General features: G+C 48.1%; 1 protein-coding gene across 10 annotated transcripts in view; it reads left to right on the top strand.

The window, feature by feature from the left end:
- The window catches only part of TMEM40 (transmembrane protein 40), a 31,285-nt gene that overhangs the window by 1,867 nt on the left and 11,238 nt on the right, over nt 1-18,180 (top strand). For 3 of the 10 annotated variants that reach the window (XM_064453915.1, XM_064453914.1, XM_064453907.1), the window contains exons 1-8: nt 68-2,489; nt 2,931-3,023; nt 4,340-4,447; nt 5,346-13,992; nt 14,331-14,387; nt 14,767-14,965; nt 16,277-16,471; nt 18,099-18,155. In XM_064453915.1, coding sequence (XP_064309985.1) covers nt 16,360-16,471; nt 18,099-18,155 — 169 coding nt within the window. In that variant the 5' untranslated portion in view covers nt 68-2,489; nt 2,931-3,023; nt 4,340-4,447; ... (2 more) ...; nt 14,767-14,965; nt 16,277-16,359. Of the gene's footprint in view, nt 1-67; nt 2,490-2,930; nt 3,024-4,339; nt 4,448-5,345; nt 13,993-14,330; nt 14,388-14,766; nt 14,966-16,276; nt 16,472-18,098; nt 18,156-18,180 lie in introns of those variants that run through there. The other 7 variants (XM_064453909.1, XM_064453910.1, XM_064453911.1 and 4 more) reach the window with 7 other exon arrangements.

Here is an 18,180-nt window from a genome sequence, read left to right as displayed (position 1 = left end):
CTCCCCACCACACATGTAACATACCAGGAGATGACAGTGTGTTCTGTGTCCTCAAAGTGTGCTTTGCTCTTGCCCTGAGAGAGCTGGCTGCTCGGGTGTTCTTGCAGCTCTAGTTATTGGTAGCTGAGACATTTTGGTGGTCTGAGACCTTTTCCCAGAGCCTGTACTGGAAAGCAAGCACTTCTGAAGCCTTCTGTGAAGGTGCCAGAACGGAGCGGTTTCATTAGAGCCTGAGCTACATCTGTACCTTGAGAAAGGTTTGCACCCTCAAGTGGTGAACAGTGGGCTTTTAGTGCTTGCTGCCTGCTGGACAGGCAGCCAGACCTCATGGAGAGATTGGAGCAATCCTGCGGTCCTCACTTGAATTAATGGTTCCAAGGTTAGGGAATGAGTGGTAGTACTGAATGTCAAAATTCTCGGGCAGGAGAAGAGGTGATACTCTCTTGGCATTGCCATTTTTCTAGTGTCAGCAGAAGGAGGAGATAAAGCTTGAATTCAAACTTTGCATATCCCATAAAGGTTGTAGTGTTTGATCCAAAGAGCATATTTTAAGATGTATAGATTGGACCAGACTTCTCAAATATTCTACCTTTGAGTAAATAACCTTTGGGCTCTGTAGGTACCTACTGCTAGTAAAGCCTTGATTTTAGAAAATGGCTGATAATAATGCAGTGACCTGTGGTGATCTCAAGAGGGGAACATGTTAGGACACAGCTGAGTTGTTGAGAGAGAGCAGTGCTTTGTCCCTAATAGCTTTGCAAAGCTGGACTTCTCTTTAAAGATCCCAGAAGATAGTGTCTGCTTGCATTTTGGTGCCAAGGCACTGACAGCAGTGGAAGTCGCCCCAGGCAGATGTCTCTGAAAGACGACTGGCCCTGCCTGCCTGTGATTGCCTGCTGATCATGCCAGGTCAGTGAGCTGGGGAAGTCACAGGGGTATGGAAGGTCTCCAGATTCACTGACATTTTTTGTGTCCAGTTTCCAAAAAGCTGCTAGCAGTATTGCTCTGAACTCTGCAAAGCGTCGGGACCTGGGACTCTGTCCTAGTGCACATAAAAGCTTTAGGGCACATACACCATCAGCTTACCTTTCCCCTCACGGTCCCTCTCCGCGTGCAGTCTGATACATCCTGTGCACTTCATATCACAGGTGAGTGAAGCCAGTAGTTGGCAGAACCCTCTTTTGGGGAAGGGGAGGATTCTCATGGGTACATCCTGGAGCAAAACTTTGGGAATAATATCCTGGGGAAACACTGGATAGATCAAACTTGGAGTCCTGCCAAGAGCTCACCTTGACTTACTGGTGTTCACAGGAGATCAGCTTGCTGATCTCAGGTTGCTGACTGCTAACCTGCGCATGAAAAGGCTGAGGCCAGAAACATCACGCCAAGGGAGCTGCAACAATGGAGAGCACCTCCAGTCTTGGGTGGTTGGGCTGCTTGCTTCTTGCAGGCCCTGAAATCCCTTGGCTGTGGATTCCTGTTCTGGAGAACTGTGAGCTCCTTGCTGCCCTTGCAAGAGTGCCTGGAAACAGGGCAGATCTGTGGCCTGTGTCCCAGCCCTTGGATGGAGGCTGCCCAGCGGGACATGCTCCCCTCCCTGAGAGGGCAGCTCCCTGAGCTGTGCTGCAGCAGCTCTCCATAAGTGTGCTGAGTGCTGTCTCCACACAGCCTCATCCTGGCTGTGAGGTCACAGAGCCCCACGGTGCTGTGCCAGCCATATGAACCAATGCCTCAGCCTCTGGCCCTGACTACTGTAGCAGTGGCAACAGGATGGTGCAAGTGTTGTGGGGCCATGGCCCCTGCCTGCCACCTAATCCTTATCCTCTTCCTGGCAGCCCTGCACGCCAGGGCTGCCCAGGCTGCTCTGTGGCGAGCACGGGGAGCAGGTAAACGGGAGATGCTGACACAGCCTTTCATAGGCCAGTGGGCTCTTCTCCCCAGGAAGCATGGATGATGTTTTTTTTCCCCTCCAGTGATTTAGTGTGGGCTTCCTCTGTGTGTGTGAGAGCTCTTGGTAAGAAAGCTCTGAGGGGCTGTATGTTGGTCTATCCACTCCTCAAGGGGTGTTGCACATGGCCTGGGAAGAGTATTTGGAAAGCTGCCAGGAGCCAGCCAAGAGGTCACCAGGCCCCCCTGCAGCTTTGGCAAGCTCTGCCTACATCTGGCTTCCATGTCTTTACCTGACCCCCTTCCAGTGCCCACAGTTCACGAAGGCAGCAGTGGATCCCAACATGCAATGGAAATGTTTCTCATCTGTGCTTGCTTCTAGATGAGGGTGGTGGTGATGGTTATTCAGCTTCTTAGCTGGGTGTTGGTTGGGAGCCCTTGGGGCATCCTGGAGGTGAGTTCTCAGTGTCCCTTTCCTTGAAGGAATAAACACTGACAATATGGCAAGAGCTTATTCATGTGCCATTTTCCTTAAGATCCTCTGAAAGTCAATGGCTTCCTGAATTCTTGGCCTGTCTTCAACCCTGAGCGCAATCCTAGAGGTAAGTCAGTGGGAGAAAGGAGCATTTACTTTTTAATCTTTCCATGTGACATGCAAGTTGGTCCTTCCGTAGCCAATGCACAGACATGGAAAAGCGCAGAGACGTAACAGGTCAGGCTTAGTGATGTGCCCTGGGGCACTTTGCCTTGTGAAGCTGTCTTTGCCTGCCCCTTGGAGCCTGAGGTGCTTCTGGTGCAGGTGCCACGACAGTGGGCTTGTTGGGGTTGAGTTTTTAGAGCTGGTGTGAGCTCCAGAGAGTCCTTTCTCCTGGCAGCTCCGTACATGGTTTGTTTTGTCCCAGCATGGTGGCAGTGCAGGCATGCGGTGACTCTGCACCATGCTCCTGAGTGGAAGGGAGAGATGAGCACCGTGGAGTGATCCCCTCTCTGAATTGCATTCTCTGCCATTCCAATCTGAAGAAGTATCTTGAACTGTGTCACAGGAGCTGTTGCGTCCTGCACTTGTTTGCAGCTGTGCCCATAGGTGAAGGTGACCCAGCTGGGTTCCAGGAGCAAGGCTCTGGGAGATGGTGTGGGTATGTCATGGCTTTTTCCTCCGTTTGAGAGCTGCCAGCTCAAAGCCCAAAGGTCAGCCAGCCAGGCGCCTCCACAGGTGTGAGGATGGAGACCTGCAGGCATGTGCCCTCTCCCTGTGTGATCCCCTTACCGCTTCCAGCATTCGGTTCTGCTGATGTAAATCACAATAGGTGACAGAAGCTTCTCTGGATGATTAGTTAGATATGTGCCTGTAGGGAGGACTTTTCCAGCTCCTCAGCTGGATGCTGCACTACAGCCCAGCTGGCAGTGCAAGGGTGACTAGTCTGTCTTTACTGACCTCACATGCTAAGCACAGGTTTTCCATAATTCATGTGAAATTGAACCAAATACATTCTGCTAAGGCCCTCCAAGAGCAAAGTGTCAAGCTGAAGGAGGAAAAAAGTGCCCAGAGCCATCCAAAGTCTTAAGGCAAATGCCTCCTCCAGGAGGAACTGGAGAGAGGACATGGTGGGTTTATTTCACTCTGCCTTAGCTGTGAGCCTTGGCAGCTGGAGGTTTTAGATACATGTCTGGACACGCTGTGGGCTGAGCAGCAGGAAGGGATCAATCAGAGCCTTGCAGCAGTGACACCAGGTTTCACACCTTGCCAGCAGGTGCCAGCAAGCCACAGAGATGATGCAGAGCCTCTGCTGCCAGTTGTGGGTCAAGCCAAGTGCCAGGGGCAGCTGCTGTCCCAGTTTTACCATTACAGCTCAGAGCTGGTTTGTGCTGACATCAGTAGGCAGATTTGAGGGCCTGGTGTGTGCTGCACTTGTGCTCAGCTCACGCACAGCACTGCTTGTCCACTGGGCCGGTTCCAGGTGGGAGTGAGATCCCAAGCAATGCTCTTTGCCCGTTCCTAGTGCTGGTAGTTGTGTGGAGATGCTGATGCAGCTGGCTTTTTGGTTGTGCTCAATTTCCCGTCTGCAGACCAATAGCTGGGATGGGACAAATATGACCATTGCTGGGGCTTATGGGGAAGGGCATGAGGGCCTTGTGGAGGAGCCCTGTGCAGAAGGGCCTTGCTGCAGCTTCTTCCCGCCCTCTTTGAAAGAAGGCATTTAGCATCACCTTACAGTTTGCTAAAAATGTACTACATACAAGGTGAACCAGAAGATCACACACAATTTCCTGGTGTCCCAGCAGGTCAGGCCTGGCAGCTGTTTGGATTAGCAACAGGGTGCAGCCCTAAAAACCCAGGCACTGTTTTTAAAATTTATCAATGGCTTTGAGAAATTGCCTCCTGAAGATGCCATCTCCCTCCCTGACGGGTAACGGTTCCATCTGATCCAGCTGTCCCTTTTTCTTTCTCAAGAGGCAGACCAAGAGGCTGTGCAGAATGATGTGTTTGCAGGAGGAAGCAGCGGCTTACTGCCAGTCCATCCTGAAGAAACGGAGGCAATGCAAGCCATCGGCACAAGAGGTAATTGCTGTCCCATGGTCAACCAGTGTAATCCACCAGGATTGCTGTATGTCAAGTAGGCTCTTCCCCCAGTGCCCTCTCCTGCACGTCACGTCAGCAGCCAAAGCTGAAAGTTTTTTGGGTCTGAGGCTTCTGGACCACATTCTGCAGATGGTGGGAAATGTGACTCCTGCATGAATGTACCTCCCACTGTAGCTGCACCCCAGAGCTTGCCATGAGTCCCTAGAGGCCCAAGGCACAAAAGCGGCATAGAGTGGGATCCCTCCCATGGGCTGAGGTCCAGAGCGGTGCCCTGACTCCCAGATGGGGCATGGGCTTAGAGGGAACCTCCCTGTTCTCCTGTACCCTCTGTGCCTGAGCCATGCTGAGGCTTTACCTATCATCTACTTTTTGGTAGTGCTGTCAAAGCCTGGAGGACACCGCCACGGCAGCATATATGAATTTTTTCAAACGGACTCAGGTACTGAGCAGTCTCGCTGGGGTCCCTAAGTGGGAGTCATGTCCTGAAACCTAGGAGTGTCTGCAAGCAGTGCCCACGCTGGAGAAAAGGCAGAAGGGGAAAGTAAGGCTCAAGTGCCTCTTGAGAAGGCCTGACAATCTCCTCAGGGTATGGGAGCTGGCCTGGGGGGAGAGTGAGTTGGGGCTGGCACTCCCAGCTGCAGGGATGGTTTTTGTCCGTGTCCCTTGAAGGAGCAGCTAGTCAAGCAGCTGCACTCCCCCTCGTGTTCTCCTGGCCTTCTGAGTCTTGTTCAGTGGGACAATCTGCCCCAAAGGGTGGGAGCATGCCTGCAGGCACCAGCACTGGGGGGAAACAAGAGAATGCCCTGGCTATATCAAAGGTGCGGCAGGCATACCAGTGGTGCACAGGACAGACTAATGTCCTGAATTGCTCCCCCAGATGCAGCTGGTGAGAGAACCACAACTGTTTCCAGTCCCCAGAAGACTGCAGGCATTTTCTGGACCCGAGATACACCAAAGCACCGCACTGTAGCAACTGTGGTTTCCCTGCTGCTTGCAATACTGTTGTGCCGTGTCATGCTCTGTTGGCAGAGGAAGTGGAATCAGGGAGTCATTGATTCCACACACACGCACTGCTTCTCATAGCCACAAAGCATTCCTAGTCAGGCTGCTGTGGAGTGGTGAGTTAGTGTTTGGCAAAAAAAACTGCTCACGTTTCTGCTGCTGTCAGATGCCTCAATTGGCCTCTTAATTCCTGGTCTGCCTTCTTGGGAGCCCACTCTGACTGGAGCCAGTGTTAGCTCAAACTGACTCTGCCTGGACAAGAGCAGCCCCCAGGAGTGCCAGGCATAGGCAAAGCAAGGTCAGGAGGAGAAAGAGTGAGGGATGAGATTGCGCTAGAAGGTGAGATGTGCACTAGTGTCCGCTCCTGACCAGTGAACCTGCCTGAGGGAATCCACCTGCTTGCTGAGGCCATGAGGTGCAGGTATCCACATCAGCCAAGGTGTGCTGGCAGCTCAGCCCATGCTGGTGATCCTGGCCACCTCTGGGCCATGCTGTGGAGGAGTCCCTGTGTCCCATCTACAACTGAGGGCCTCAGCAGCCTCCTCTCTACACAGACATGCCTCTACAGCTTCAGAAGCCAAGCTGGAAACCAGCAGCTGCCCTCGTGCACGGACAGCCTGAGCAGCTGCCCCAGCACCCCTGAGAGCTGGACCTAATGCCAGCAGCCACCGCTCCTGTCTGGAAAACCAGTGTGCCCACACTCCCCATGGCCCCATTGCCCTGCTAGCCCATCCCCAGAAGCCTTGCTGCAGTGGGACCAGCTCAGGGCCCTTCAGCTCCAGCCCCACCAAAACAGCCCTCCTGCCCTCCAAGCCCACTGGCCAGCATAGTGGTTTGGGGTTGTGCTGACAGAACCCTGACCAACAGCTTCGGGGATCAGCCATTTCTCTCCAAATAAATGGGGACAGAGCTGTTGCACAAGTGTCCGGGTGGTACCAACAGCAAACCCTGCAAGGCACAGGCACCAGCACCAGCTCCACGCCCGGGCACAGCCATGGATGCCCGCAATGTTGGCTGGACAGGGCCAGGCATGGGGCTCCTCCAACCAGCGGCAGGGCCCTGAGGGGCTGGGGCAGCCCATGGCCATGGCCAGCAATAGGCAGTGACACCAACCTGGCCAGTGCGTGGTGCGGGAGGCAGTGACAGGAGCCCAAGCTGGCCAGTTGCATGGACTGGTGAGGGAACATTTATTGCAATGGAATCATCTGGCTGCAGGCCTCCTCCAGTGGGATACCCAGGAAAAGAGGGAAGCCATCAAGAAGCATTTCCACATCTGGGTGTTGAGCATCCTGCTAAGATGCTCCCTGAACAAGACTTTTGCTGCCATGGGAGTAACAAAGTGGTGACCACCCGACTGCTTGAACAGCATGTTGAAAGCCTGGCTGAAGCATTTGTAAGAGTTCAGCTGTGCTAAGGCTGTGGCCACTGTTCACAGGACAGGGAAGCAAAATACACATCTACAAACTGGCCATTCATTAATACAAATAAGGCAGTTTGTGGGGGTACAACGGTAAGCACATGGCTTTTTAGGCCAAAGGGCAAAGGCAGTTACTATTGCCAACAAGGTGGAGAAGTGTTGAGGGGGAGAGGGTTTTAATGCTTCTCCACAGGAAGTGTGGATGATGGTTTTTCCCTCCAGTGCTTTAGTGTGGGCTTCCTCTGTATGTGTGGGCACTCTCCTGGTAAGAAAGCCCTGTGGGGGCCATATGTTGGTCCATCTGCTCTTCGAGGGGTGTTGCACATGGCCTGGGAAGGGTATTTGGAGAGCTGCCAGGAGCCAGCCAAGAGGTCACCAGGCTCCTCTGCTGCTCACAAAATTGATGCTGTAGATCACAGGGGCACGGGGAGAGCACACAGGGGAATTATCCCATGTTTGCCTTTCTCTTACGTGCCACACTGGGCTTCACCCACAGGCAAGGGATGCTGGGCTAGACTGACCATTGGTTTGATGCAAGCCTTCTGTTGAGAGAGCAGCAGGACTGGAGTCTTTTTTTCTCCCTCATCTGTCAGGGACTCATTGATAACATTCAGGTGACCTAACTTTAGACGCCTGAGCTACTTGGCTGGCATGCCTGCACAAACTCTGGTAGGCTTTTACTGCAAGACAGTGGTCTCCCCCAAAGACATACAAAAAATGATCATAAGGTTTGCACCCTAGGAGGGCCTCAGTAAACTCAAAGGAGGGCTGAAGCAACCATGCTGAATGTAGATATCTGCCTTGTTAGGTGTAAAATTGCTGTAATCCTGGACTTTGTATAATTAATTCTTGGCTTCTGTTTCTCTAGGAATTAAAAAGGAAATGCAAATAAAAGGAAATAAATGCATCCACACAGTGCAAGCTCTCGTCAAGACTAAAACACCCGAACAGCCTCCATTGCTTCATTAAGCATGTGGAACAGCACTTCTCTAGTTATGGGATGTCACTGAGCCAACAGCTGCCAAATCAGACCTCTAAAGTGTTTCCCCACTTGAAACGTAGAAGCAGCGGGTTGTCAGTGGGAAGCCTCACAATCCAGGCTGAGCCGACACACAGCGAGGCAGCTGGCTAGTGCCTTGCTGCCTGGTAGTTCAGGTTTCCTTAGCTCCCATCTTTTGTTTGCTAAAGCTCAGCTACCACTATAATATGAAAAGATTTAAAAAATATTCCACACCAGTGCATGCCAGGCATTTCACAGCCAGCCCAGAAGCACTGTACCAGCTCTACATTTAGTGATGACTGCAGGAACTGGATTGGAAGAGCTCAGCTCTCCTACTCTACCCAACCTACATTATTACCACCCATCTCAGCTAGGAGACACTCTTAAGGAGTGGATCACAGTGTCTGGATGCCCATGCCTCTGTGGGAAGGAGGATTACACACTGGCTGTCTTTGAGTGCTGAGCATGACTTTGAACAGTGTTTAATTAGACCACTGTTGGGGAAAACAAAGAGATCAACAGGCCATGAATCTGCTTTGCTATAGCAGTTACTCCTTTCCTGTATGATCACACACAAATCCTACCCTGTCTCCTGATCTAGAACCCCAACCAAACCCCAGGCTCCAAAACCACAGGCCATTTTTATCTTAGAGACTGGTCAGGGAAAGAAATACCTCATATGACCAAGTGGGAGACCCAGGTCCACATTCCCACCTTTCTAAACCTGACTGGTTTGCATTTCAGACAAATGCTTCAAGTATAGGATAAGCAGAATCTCAAACCTAATAGCAACTGCCTTAGTCAGCTGGAGATTGTGGAGGGCTGTGCAGCTGGAGGTGCTGTGACATTCAGATTAGCACCGCCACCTTCACATTTCTGGCCTTTAAGAGAGACTACCATTTAAGCTGCTGTGCTTCTGTGCTAAGAAACTAAGCATATTCCCACAAGAAGTCTGAGCTGTGAAACATTTTTGCTTTGTAGGTCGGTAGTCTGAACTAGCCTTTGGTTCTGCTTTAATCCCACTGTGTAGAGAAAGCCAGAAAAGCCAGAGCTTCTCAGTTTATAGCACAGCAGCAAAAAAAAAAACTGTGATGGCTGGGAAGCGCTTGTTCTGGCAGGCTGCAGCTGTAGCCCCTGCGGCAGGCTGGGACACCCTGTGCCTGCAAAGGCTGGAGGAGCTGAGCATCGGCAGAGCCAAGTAAAACTAAAAAAAAAAAAAACAAAAAAAAAACCTGAAGAGGGATATGGAGGGTAGGGTGGGAGCAAGGCTGCTGGCAAGGGCCTCCGGCACCCTGTCCCCATGGCTAGGCACAAGGCCACACGATGGCAGCCTTTCTGCACAAATGTTTCAGCACACACGGAAGGAGTTCAGCAATCCTGATGGGCTAGTGGCTTTTTCGCTAACTTCTGACCCCAAAAGAGGGTGGATTTTGAAATGTTGATCACTCATAGAGGGAGAAAAGGAATACCTTCTGGGGAGTTGCAGAAACGCGGAGCATTTGTCTTTGACAAACTGGGAGCTGTGTTTGCAAGAGTAGCTACAGCCACCTTCTGGGTGGTGCAAAATATTAAGGATGGTGTCCATATGCCTGTGACACACCTAAGCAATGCTCAGTGCGGGGCAACCGAGCTGCTGGTGGCTCAAGAGCTGCTCCACACGGTTCTAGACCAGCTGTAGCAAAATCTTGTGCTCAATTATTTCAAGGTCGGTTTGTATTTGGCTTGCCAGAAAAGGCACAGGACAGCTGCTTAATGTCTTAACACCCGGCCAAAAAAAAAAAACAAAAAATGTGAGAGTCAAGAATCTGCACAGTAGCCTGCTATTAGCAATATTGCCATTGGCAATAAGGAGAAACAAAGAAGAACATTTCCTTGGAGTCTGCCAATAGGGTCTGCAACACATGGACAAGATTTCACCTTGTGCATCTTCAGCCTATATCGCCACCATCTTAGTAGTGATAAGAAACCAGAGATTTTTGGTGTAAATAATGCTGTTTTACTGTAAGAATATAGCTATAGCATCCTGATCTACTTTCTACAACACATCATATTAGAAAGCTTCTAATGAATTTGAAGAAAATAGAATTTTCACTAGAAGTAAAAGTTTAAGGAAACAATAAGGAAAAACAGACATAGAGGTGAGCATAGTGTTCTGCTTGGTTCTTGTTGGTGTTTAGGAGAGGTGCTAAAAGATCTGTATAGAACAAAAAACTCCTGTTTCCAGATAAAAATTAGTTAGGCCTAATTCTTAAATTTAACACTCTAGCAAAAATTTTACTGTGTTAGTTTGAAATATTAATATAATTAGTTATTATGGCAAGCAATTCCACAGAAGGGTACAGAATGAGAAAAAATCTCTGGCCTCCAAAAGGTCTCAGTAAAGTACAACATGATCCACTCTTCCATATGATTCTGCAAAAACTTGCATGGTTAAACCTCAGAATTCTTCTCAGCTCAGCCAAAGGCAAGCAGCTGCTTCCTCATGATCTCCCAGCGTAAGACTGTGTTATTAGTTCAGTGATAGCTTGGAAGGTTAGAGTGGGTTGTACTTATTACCTGCTGCTTTTCTCTTCACTCTCTCGCAAAGGTGTTGAGAGTTTAAAAACAGAAAGGTATCTGTAAACTAGCTCTAGCCTGCAAACTGCAGCTGGCATTGAAGCATAATCAGATACGCCAATCCCTCAGTTACATGTACTTCGCAGTCTCACAACAATTGTTTGTTTAAGAAGACTTTATTTAAAGAAAAACATAGCAACGAAGTAAATGCACAGACGGGACTAATTTTACCCTTTGGATAAAAGTTAGGGTAGGGCAACAGGTATCATGGGAGTGTTTTAATCCGTCAGAAATGTGAATGACTAAATGGGTAATTACTACTCTGAATATGTACCGTCACTGTGCCCCTCCTGCACTCACTTAAGAGTATTTCTACATTTCTCATGCAACCTGCCTGTGTGACAAATCCATGCACACATACTGTACCCAATTAGTGTCAAGCATAAGGGCTCCTCAGCCTGTGTCTTCTGTCTCTAAACCCCGCCTGGAAGCTATTTGCCCAGCATACAAAAAGTAAATCACCATTCTCCTAGTTCTCTCAGAGGACAGTTCCCAAATAGGGACAAAATAAACACATGTAATACATGATAAAGCATTCTAATTAATTAGATAATATTCTCCCAGCAGAAGTAGATGCAGAATATTATCTGCTTTAAGTATTAAACATTACATGTAATTAAATATGTCAGGGTAGGTGAGACAAGGCACTTGAATAGGCACTTGTGGAAAACTAATGAAACAGCCTGCTTAAAAAACCCCAAACAACAACAAAACAACTGGAAATGAAAAATATCAATGCATACCTCCTACTGGAAGGATAAATTACTTTCTTTATCTGTGTCCCTGTCTCTCCAGAAGCATCAGTACCTGAAGAGGAGAGGAGAGCAGGGCAGGGACACACAACCTGCTCTGCACACCTACTCCTCAGACACCAACTGCACCAGGGTACAGTTGCTGCACCGTTAGCTTAATTTGACAACTTAACATGACCACACCTTGTATAATCAATAGACACACTGTGCTCTTGGAATGTCCCTAGTAATCTCCTGTGACACCAACTATTGCTCTTCACACACATATTCAATTGACCAAACATCATACTTGGACAGAGGCAATACTTGCTAAGAAAAAAGGAACTCTTACACCAGGATGTAACACAAATCCTACTGAAATGAAGCCAAACCCAGAACCATATTTTAGTCTAGCATCTGAAAAGTTGGTTTACCTATGGACAGGCCTAGAAGGAGCTTAGGAGGCCACAGGAGCTACAGTGCTTCTTTAGGTAAGAATATTAGAGGCCAAAGGCAAAAGACTGGCCTAAAAAGGGCTTAATTAATTAGTTAATTACCCAGGAGCAACTCTAGTGGGAAACACCAAGGTGAAAATGCCTGTTTCAGTGTAGCTGGTGTATAGTAGGTACTGAGCCTCTAGGCTGAGCTTCCTTTTTCTGCTTTCATGCACAGAAGCCTCCCCCTTCTCCTCCACTCTCTTGTCTGCTAACAGCAGGCTACTGTGCAGATTCTTGACTCTCACAAGTTTTTTTTATTTTGGCCAGGTGTTAAGACATTAAGCAGAAGTGTCGAAGGCTGGCTGGGTCAGAAACCATTGTCTGCTAGTGAAGGAGCCGCTCCCCTAAGCATAAAACAACTCTGGCGTGGCTTCAGTTTAATGTTGTGCTGAAGAAGTTACACGCATCAGAAATGGAAGAGAAGGCCTCAGAGGAGAGCGCCAATGGGCGTACTGCAGGTGTAGGACAAAGAAAGAGGGATATTTTCTTTCAAGTTATTCTAACAGAGGCAGTGAGGACTTCAAGGAAACCATTTGTATCTCTTCCTCCTGCCAGTAAACAGAGCATTAAACCTGTAATCAAAGCAAATTGGTACCCTGAGTGGCCAAGAATGGGTAACTCCTGGCCTACACAGCACAAGAGAGCCAGACCACATGGGTGCTGCACAGCCAGGCAGTGAGGACAGGAAAGCAGTCACTAGCACGTGGGAAATTGTCTGCAGACAACTCAAGGATCTGAAAGACCTTTGTTTTTTTAAGACTGCCCATCCTGATCTCTAACATTTGCTATTATCAGAACTCAGGAGGCCATTAATAGAGTTACTGAGAGCAAAACAGATTGCTGTGAAAGGGCAAAGAGAAACCCCCCTGTTTACCACTGTTACTCTAGGCTAATCAGATACTGGATCCACCTTGGGCTGCTCCCTGTTGCTTTCTAAGAGCAAGCAGGTAATGCATCGGGAATGACATTTAACCATATAACAGATGGAGGATATGCACCCACTCACTTATTATATGCCTTGCTGGAAAAGCACACCTAATTTGACAAAAATCTAACTTCCAGCTATGAAATCCAGAGAACTTTTGTACCTGGCAAAGGTTTGGGTGGAAATCTATTGTGGGGTGCGTGATGAGACCTGAGAGACCCCTGGTACTAATGAAAGCAAATGCTAGGCTGGGGAGCTTAGCTTAAGACATACAAATATTTTTTTTGGCAAAAACTGACTTAGGTATTGGAATTCCTGCCTGACTCTAAGCAGATAGAATTAAGCATGCCCGAAGGCTGAGGGTTGGCCCAAGCAGGGTAAACTACCTGGGAGTAAACGGCCAGCACTGTTCCTCACAGTCTGGCTGGCTCCTGGCAATCAGTACAGGCTGCTTCACCTCATTCACACCCAAAGCACCTGCAAACACAGGAGATCGTCCTGTCTTTTCAAGCTTATCACCTGATCTGGGTGATGTAAAGTCCTTTTCCTGGGAGGGGTAGCTGTGTGTCTTACCTAGGCAGGGGACCTCAGTGACTTTGAGCAGCGCAAACAACAGAGGAAGATTTTTTGAACGTGGCTCAGTCTGTTGTGCCTTGGTGAGCACATCCTTAACGTAGACGTGGATCTGGCTTTGTTTTCAGCACGGTCTCTGGCTGCTGGAGACAGACGTGATGGATGCTTCCCTTCCTTGTCAGCAGCCTGACTGCTCCATTACTGGGCGCCGCAGCCCTGGGAAACAGAGACATGGGCAGCATGTCTGCCTCAGGGATGATGGTCGGGGCCACTCCTGGGCCCCCAGCGCAGGAGACCGGACCTGACCCCCGTGCTGGCAATCTGTTCCTGATGAGAGTGTGGTACAAAACCCACCCTTTTTTTTTTTTTTTCTGGCTTGTGTTAGAAGGCACCTTTAGAGGTCATCTAATCCAACCCTCCTTGCGATGAGCAGGGACGTCATGGAAGATGGTGTCCTGCTGGCTTTGGAAGGGGGTCACCCCTGGGTGTCTGAGACAGACTGGGAGGCCGCCCAGCACCTCTCCCCCACTCTGGCAGCGTTGGCTCTTGGCTGCCTTCCTCAGACCTCGGGGACACGGAAAACACCCAGCTCCTCCCGCCACACCTGGAGCACAACCAGCAGTGGCTGGAGGACGACGTGGAGCCGCCGCCTCTTGGGCTGTGAGTCAGGGTAGGCCACGTGAGGCCCAGCGCCAGCCCCGACGCCTACCCTCCCGCCCGCACGCCCTGCCCCGGGATCCCGGCCCTCCGCACAGCCCTGCAGGTAAGTGCCAGGGAGGGGTTCAGGAGCTTCTTCTGACTGACACTGAGGGTGTTTGGGGTTGTGTCCTGGCTCTCGGTACGCGGCTGGGTTGTTGATTACTCCCTGAGGCACCACGACACTGAGGGGTCGTAGTGCTGTGGGGGCAAAGGCACAGGACTTCCCTGTAACCTCTGTGTCTTCCTGACTGGACCGCCACGTCTTTTCAATTTTTTTTTCCATAAAGTCCTCGTGGCAACCCCCCATTTTATGTGTGGAGGAGGATTTGTTTGCCTTAACTTTACTTAGACTAGGAACATGAGCTCTTCTGGCATCTGATGAGTTCACTTTCTTCCCTTCAGAGCTTTCCAACGACCACAGAAAGGAGCACACGGCGCGTAAGGAGAAATACAAACGAGGTAATTTCAAATGGTATATGTAAATGTGTATGGGAGCACTGCCATTATTTTCCCAGTGTGGCTGGAAAACAGGCAGCAAACTGCCCCAGGTTTGTGGGTGTAGGGCTGACAGCAGCACAGCCACCATGTCCGGGCTCGCTGTGAGAACTGGGAAAGGAAGGGAGCGCTGGTGCTGCGGCAGGGGGTTGGCAGGCTGCGCCTGCTTCTTGCTCACCCCCATGGGGAAGGTCCCACTGAGCCTGAGGAGCTGCCCTCCCCAGGGTGACACGCACTCGCTGGGTCTCCTCTCCACCTGCCTGTGTTCAAGGATACTGTAAAGAGTGAAAAGTCTTCGAGTTTTGCTACTTCTCTGACACATTTCAACTATATTTGACAACAGGAAGGCAAGCAGACAAATAGAAGAATTATCTCACGGTGGCATTGCCGAGGAGACTAGAATAGGAATGGTTTCAAACTGAGCTGGCGTGGATCAGTTTTTGTTGTCTCGCTGGAAGAAACTACCAGCTTTCATCACGACCACAGCCCTCCAGGACATCTGCCTGTGGAACCAAGAGCTAGGACCAACCTAAGACTTGCAGGTGTGTTTTATGAAGTTTGGTTTGGTTTGAGAGAAGGCCAGGGAGGGACTTAACATTTATGTTTAAAATAAAATTTAGCAAGACTTGGTGTCAGCATATAATTTAAAATGAAAGGTAAAAGTTTAGTTTCAAAGAGAAAAGGTTTAGGATTGTCTGGTTTTTGTCTTGAAGTCAAAACAACCTTATTTTGAACAATTTCACTCATATTTCAGCAGCTAAGCAAAAGGTTGTAATGTATGGCAGTTATTAGCCTCACTTCTAAACAACTAGGAGAAGTCTGACTCTGCACACAAATTTCATTCTAACATGTTAAAAAGACCTCACTGCAATTAAGTTCTGATTTACTGTGGGGAAAGCAAGATGAGGTCTGTTGTTCATGTCATTCTCCAATGAGCTCACGGCCAGGTTGAAATGCCAGTATAATATCATCCTTCTCTCATTATGAGGTATAATCAACTAAATCACTTTTAAAATATACAATAATTAAATGTGTACACTTATCCTTTGTTTAGATCTGATTTTCTTTCCAGAAGAGCCACAGGGGAATTAATTGCCCATAGTCTAACAGAAATTAGGTACCCATCTTCCTTAGTTATGTAAAGCTTGGTGACTGACTGGGCTTAGCTCTGCTGGAGGCACAGAAAGGGAGATGGGAGCAGATGCTGGCTTCTCCTGGATCCTCTTATGGCATCCAGGTCTTATCAGAGTGGGATGCACAAGTGCATTAAGCAGACAGGCTTCTGTTGGTGTTACAGCTGAGCAGTCTGGTCATTTGGGCCAGCAAATGAACAGTTTTCAGGTAAATCAGTCTGATAGCAAATGAGGTTGACAGCATCTCCTCTGCCTTCAGTGTTGTATCCGCTCCTTCTTTGCGTGTGGTGCAACAGATCTGCCAGTGCCTACCTGCTCCCTTTGTCTTTAGGATGATGCAAAGCTGGCATAAGGCAGCTGCTGCGACGTTGCAGGCAGAGCAACATGCCTCGAATGGTGAGCCCCAAAGATAAAATTCCTGAATTTCACTCAACAGTAAAATCTGTGGATATTTATAAATATTTTTATGAAATGGAATTCATCAGCCAGAAAATAAATGTTTACATTTAAGGTAATTTTGTTCCTTTAGTCCTGGTATTTTAACTGCAGTCCACAGAGAGGTCTAAAGGGTTTAACTTACAGAAGCAAACACTGTTGCAAGGTTTAAGCTGAGTTAATAGCAGGGAGGAAGATACTGAAAAAGGCTGAAAACCATAGGTAGAGATACATAACTGCACAGAAATGACGTTCTTTATTGTGTGGCCGTTCTTTATTGTGCAGCTGAGAACGAGTTCATCCAGGGTGTGGTACGCTGGGTTCCTGTATTTCAACATCAGCTCTTGCTTACCTGGGCAGGGGGACAGATGCATTTCCTGCATTCCCTATCGGGTGCTCACAGTCTCACATTGTCGGCAACTGTCACACAGTGCTGCTGCCACAGCTACAGCAGTGCTGTGCACCTGAAAGTCAGGCAAGGTGTGTGTGGGAGGTAAAAACTTTTGTTAGACTGATTGATAGAGTTCAAAGCTTGTTTGTCCAAAAGCTTGCCAGTTTCCAGGTATATCAGGTGGTTAAATAAAAGGTATTATCTGCCATCATAGATGTCTTGCATGGACTTATCATTGGGAATAACTTCAAAGTGTTCTTAAAATACTGAATTACTTTTTTCTCACAATACACCTAGGAGGTAGGTAAGCAGTTTTCTGGGCTTAGCCTTTAAAAATGAAGAGGTTAAGCAATTTTCCCAGAGTGAAACAACAAACCAGTGGCTAAAAAGTTTCAAACTAAGGACCTCATCACTTGAAGAACACTTGCCGCCTAAGAATGGAGAAAGCCCCCAGAATCACCAACATATCAGAAAAAGTGGGACTTCAACCCTGGTTCCAAAGGAGGGATGCCTTTTGCAGCTACTTTGGAGTCTGTTTGTGTCTCTGTCTGAGAACTGAGACACTCAGAAGTTGTTCTGTTTCCAGAATGAATATGTATTTGCTTGTGTGTTACACTGTCCTTCTGAAGATAATAACTGGACCTGTTTTGGATTTTTGTATTAGAATATTTTTCTGATTGATACAATAGTCTCTATGGAACTGAAACTGCCTGTAGCAAAAGGAACAGTAGTCCATCTGGAAAATTTAAAGGAAACAGTTTTCAAACTGCTTGATGGAAAGTGTTTTATTGAATGGATCCAAAAGTAATATTGTAAGAAAACCTGTGGGTGTATGTTTTCCTATTGCGCCCTGCAATAGTATAGTGGGGGAGCCTGAAGTACAGTTTCAAAAATCTTCTTTTGTATCTCTTAATACAATAGAAATGATGCATGAGGGGAGATGCAGTCAGTGCAGGATGCCTGGACCACAGTAGGTGGGGGCAACTGTTCAGAGCCACAGCCACCACAAAAATGCTTCATCAGAATAAAAACAGCCTCAGAACAAAATTTCTGGGGTGAGTTTAGCAAAAACAAAAGGAAACACTGGATTTCAGGGATGTCAGAATGTTTTGTTTCTGTGGCAAATACCAGTAAGAATTCTGGGATCAACACTCAAAAATTTTTAATTCATAAAGTTAGCGGAAATTTCCTTTTCATGACAACTTGGGAAGAACAGATGTTGAAGTCTTGAAGTCTTCTGTGAGGCAAGGACTCCAAATATTGCGGGGCTCTCCTATGAACTACTACTTTTCTCCCTGATTGGTACATTTTAAGTATAAGGATGTCAAAGGTATAGAATAATCGTTCTGTTTTGTGAATGGAACAGGGCCTATTAAGTTACTCACATCTGTGGTAAATGGTTAATTAGACATCTTGGTAGTTGTAAAAAACCAACAATGTGAATGATCAAGTCGAACTTCTTTTCATTTTACTCAGACTTCTGTTCGTTCTTAATAACCAAAGGCCAGCCCAGCAAGATGCACTCAGAGGAGTCACAAATGAGTCCCAGGAAGGTAAATGAATCATGATGTGAAACTGCCATTGCAACAGAGAAGTGATTTCAAAACTAAAGTGCCTAGAGATAGACGCTGTGTTTGCAGAAAATCAAATGTAAGGCAGAAAAAGAGGGTCAGACTGATGCATTTCTAAATATGCTGCTTCTCCCCTTTCAAACAGGCACAGAAATGGAGAATTTAAATGTCCCATTCCCAGATCTTACTGAAGAAGATCAAGGTAAGGGTAGCACACAAAGATCAAA

The sequence above is a fragment of the Phalacrocorax carbo genome, chromosome 6 (genome assembly GCF_963921805.1).
Source record: "Phalacrocorax carbo chromosome 6, bPhaCar2.1, whole genome shotgun sequence".
In the NCBI taxonomy this organism is placed as follows: Eukaryota; Metazoa; Chordata; class Aves; order Suliformes; family Phalacrocoracidae; genus Phalacrocorax; species Phalacrocorax carbo.
The sequence above is the reverse complement of the archived record's forward strand: the minus strand, read 5'-3'. Positions and strand labels throughout refer to the sequence as shown.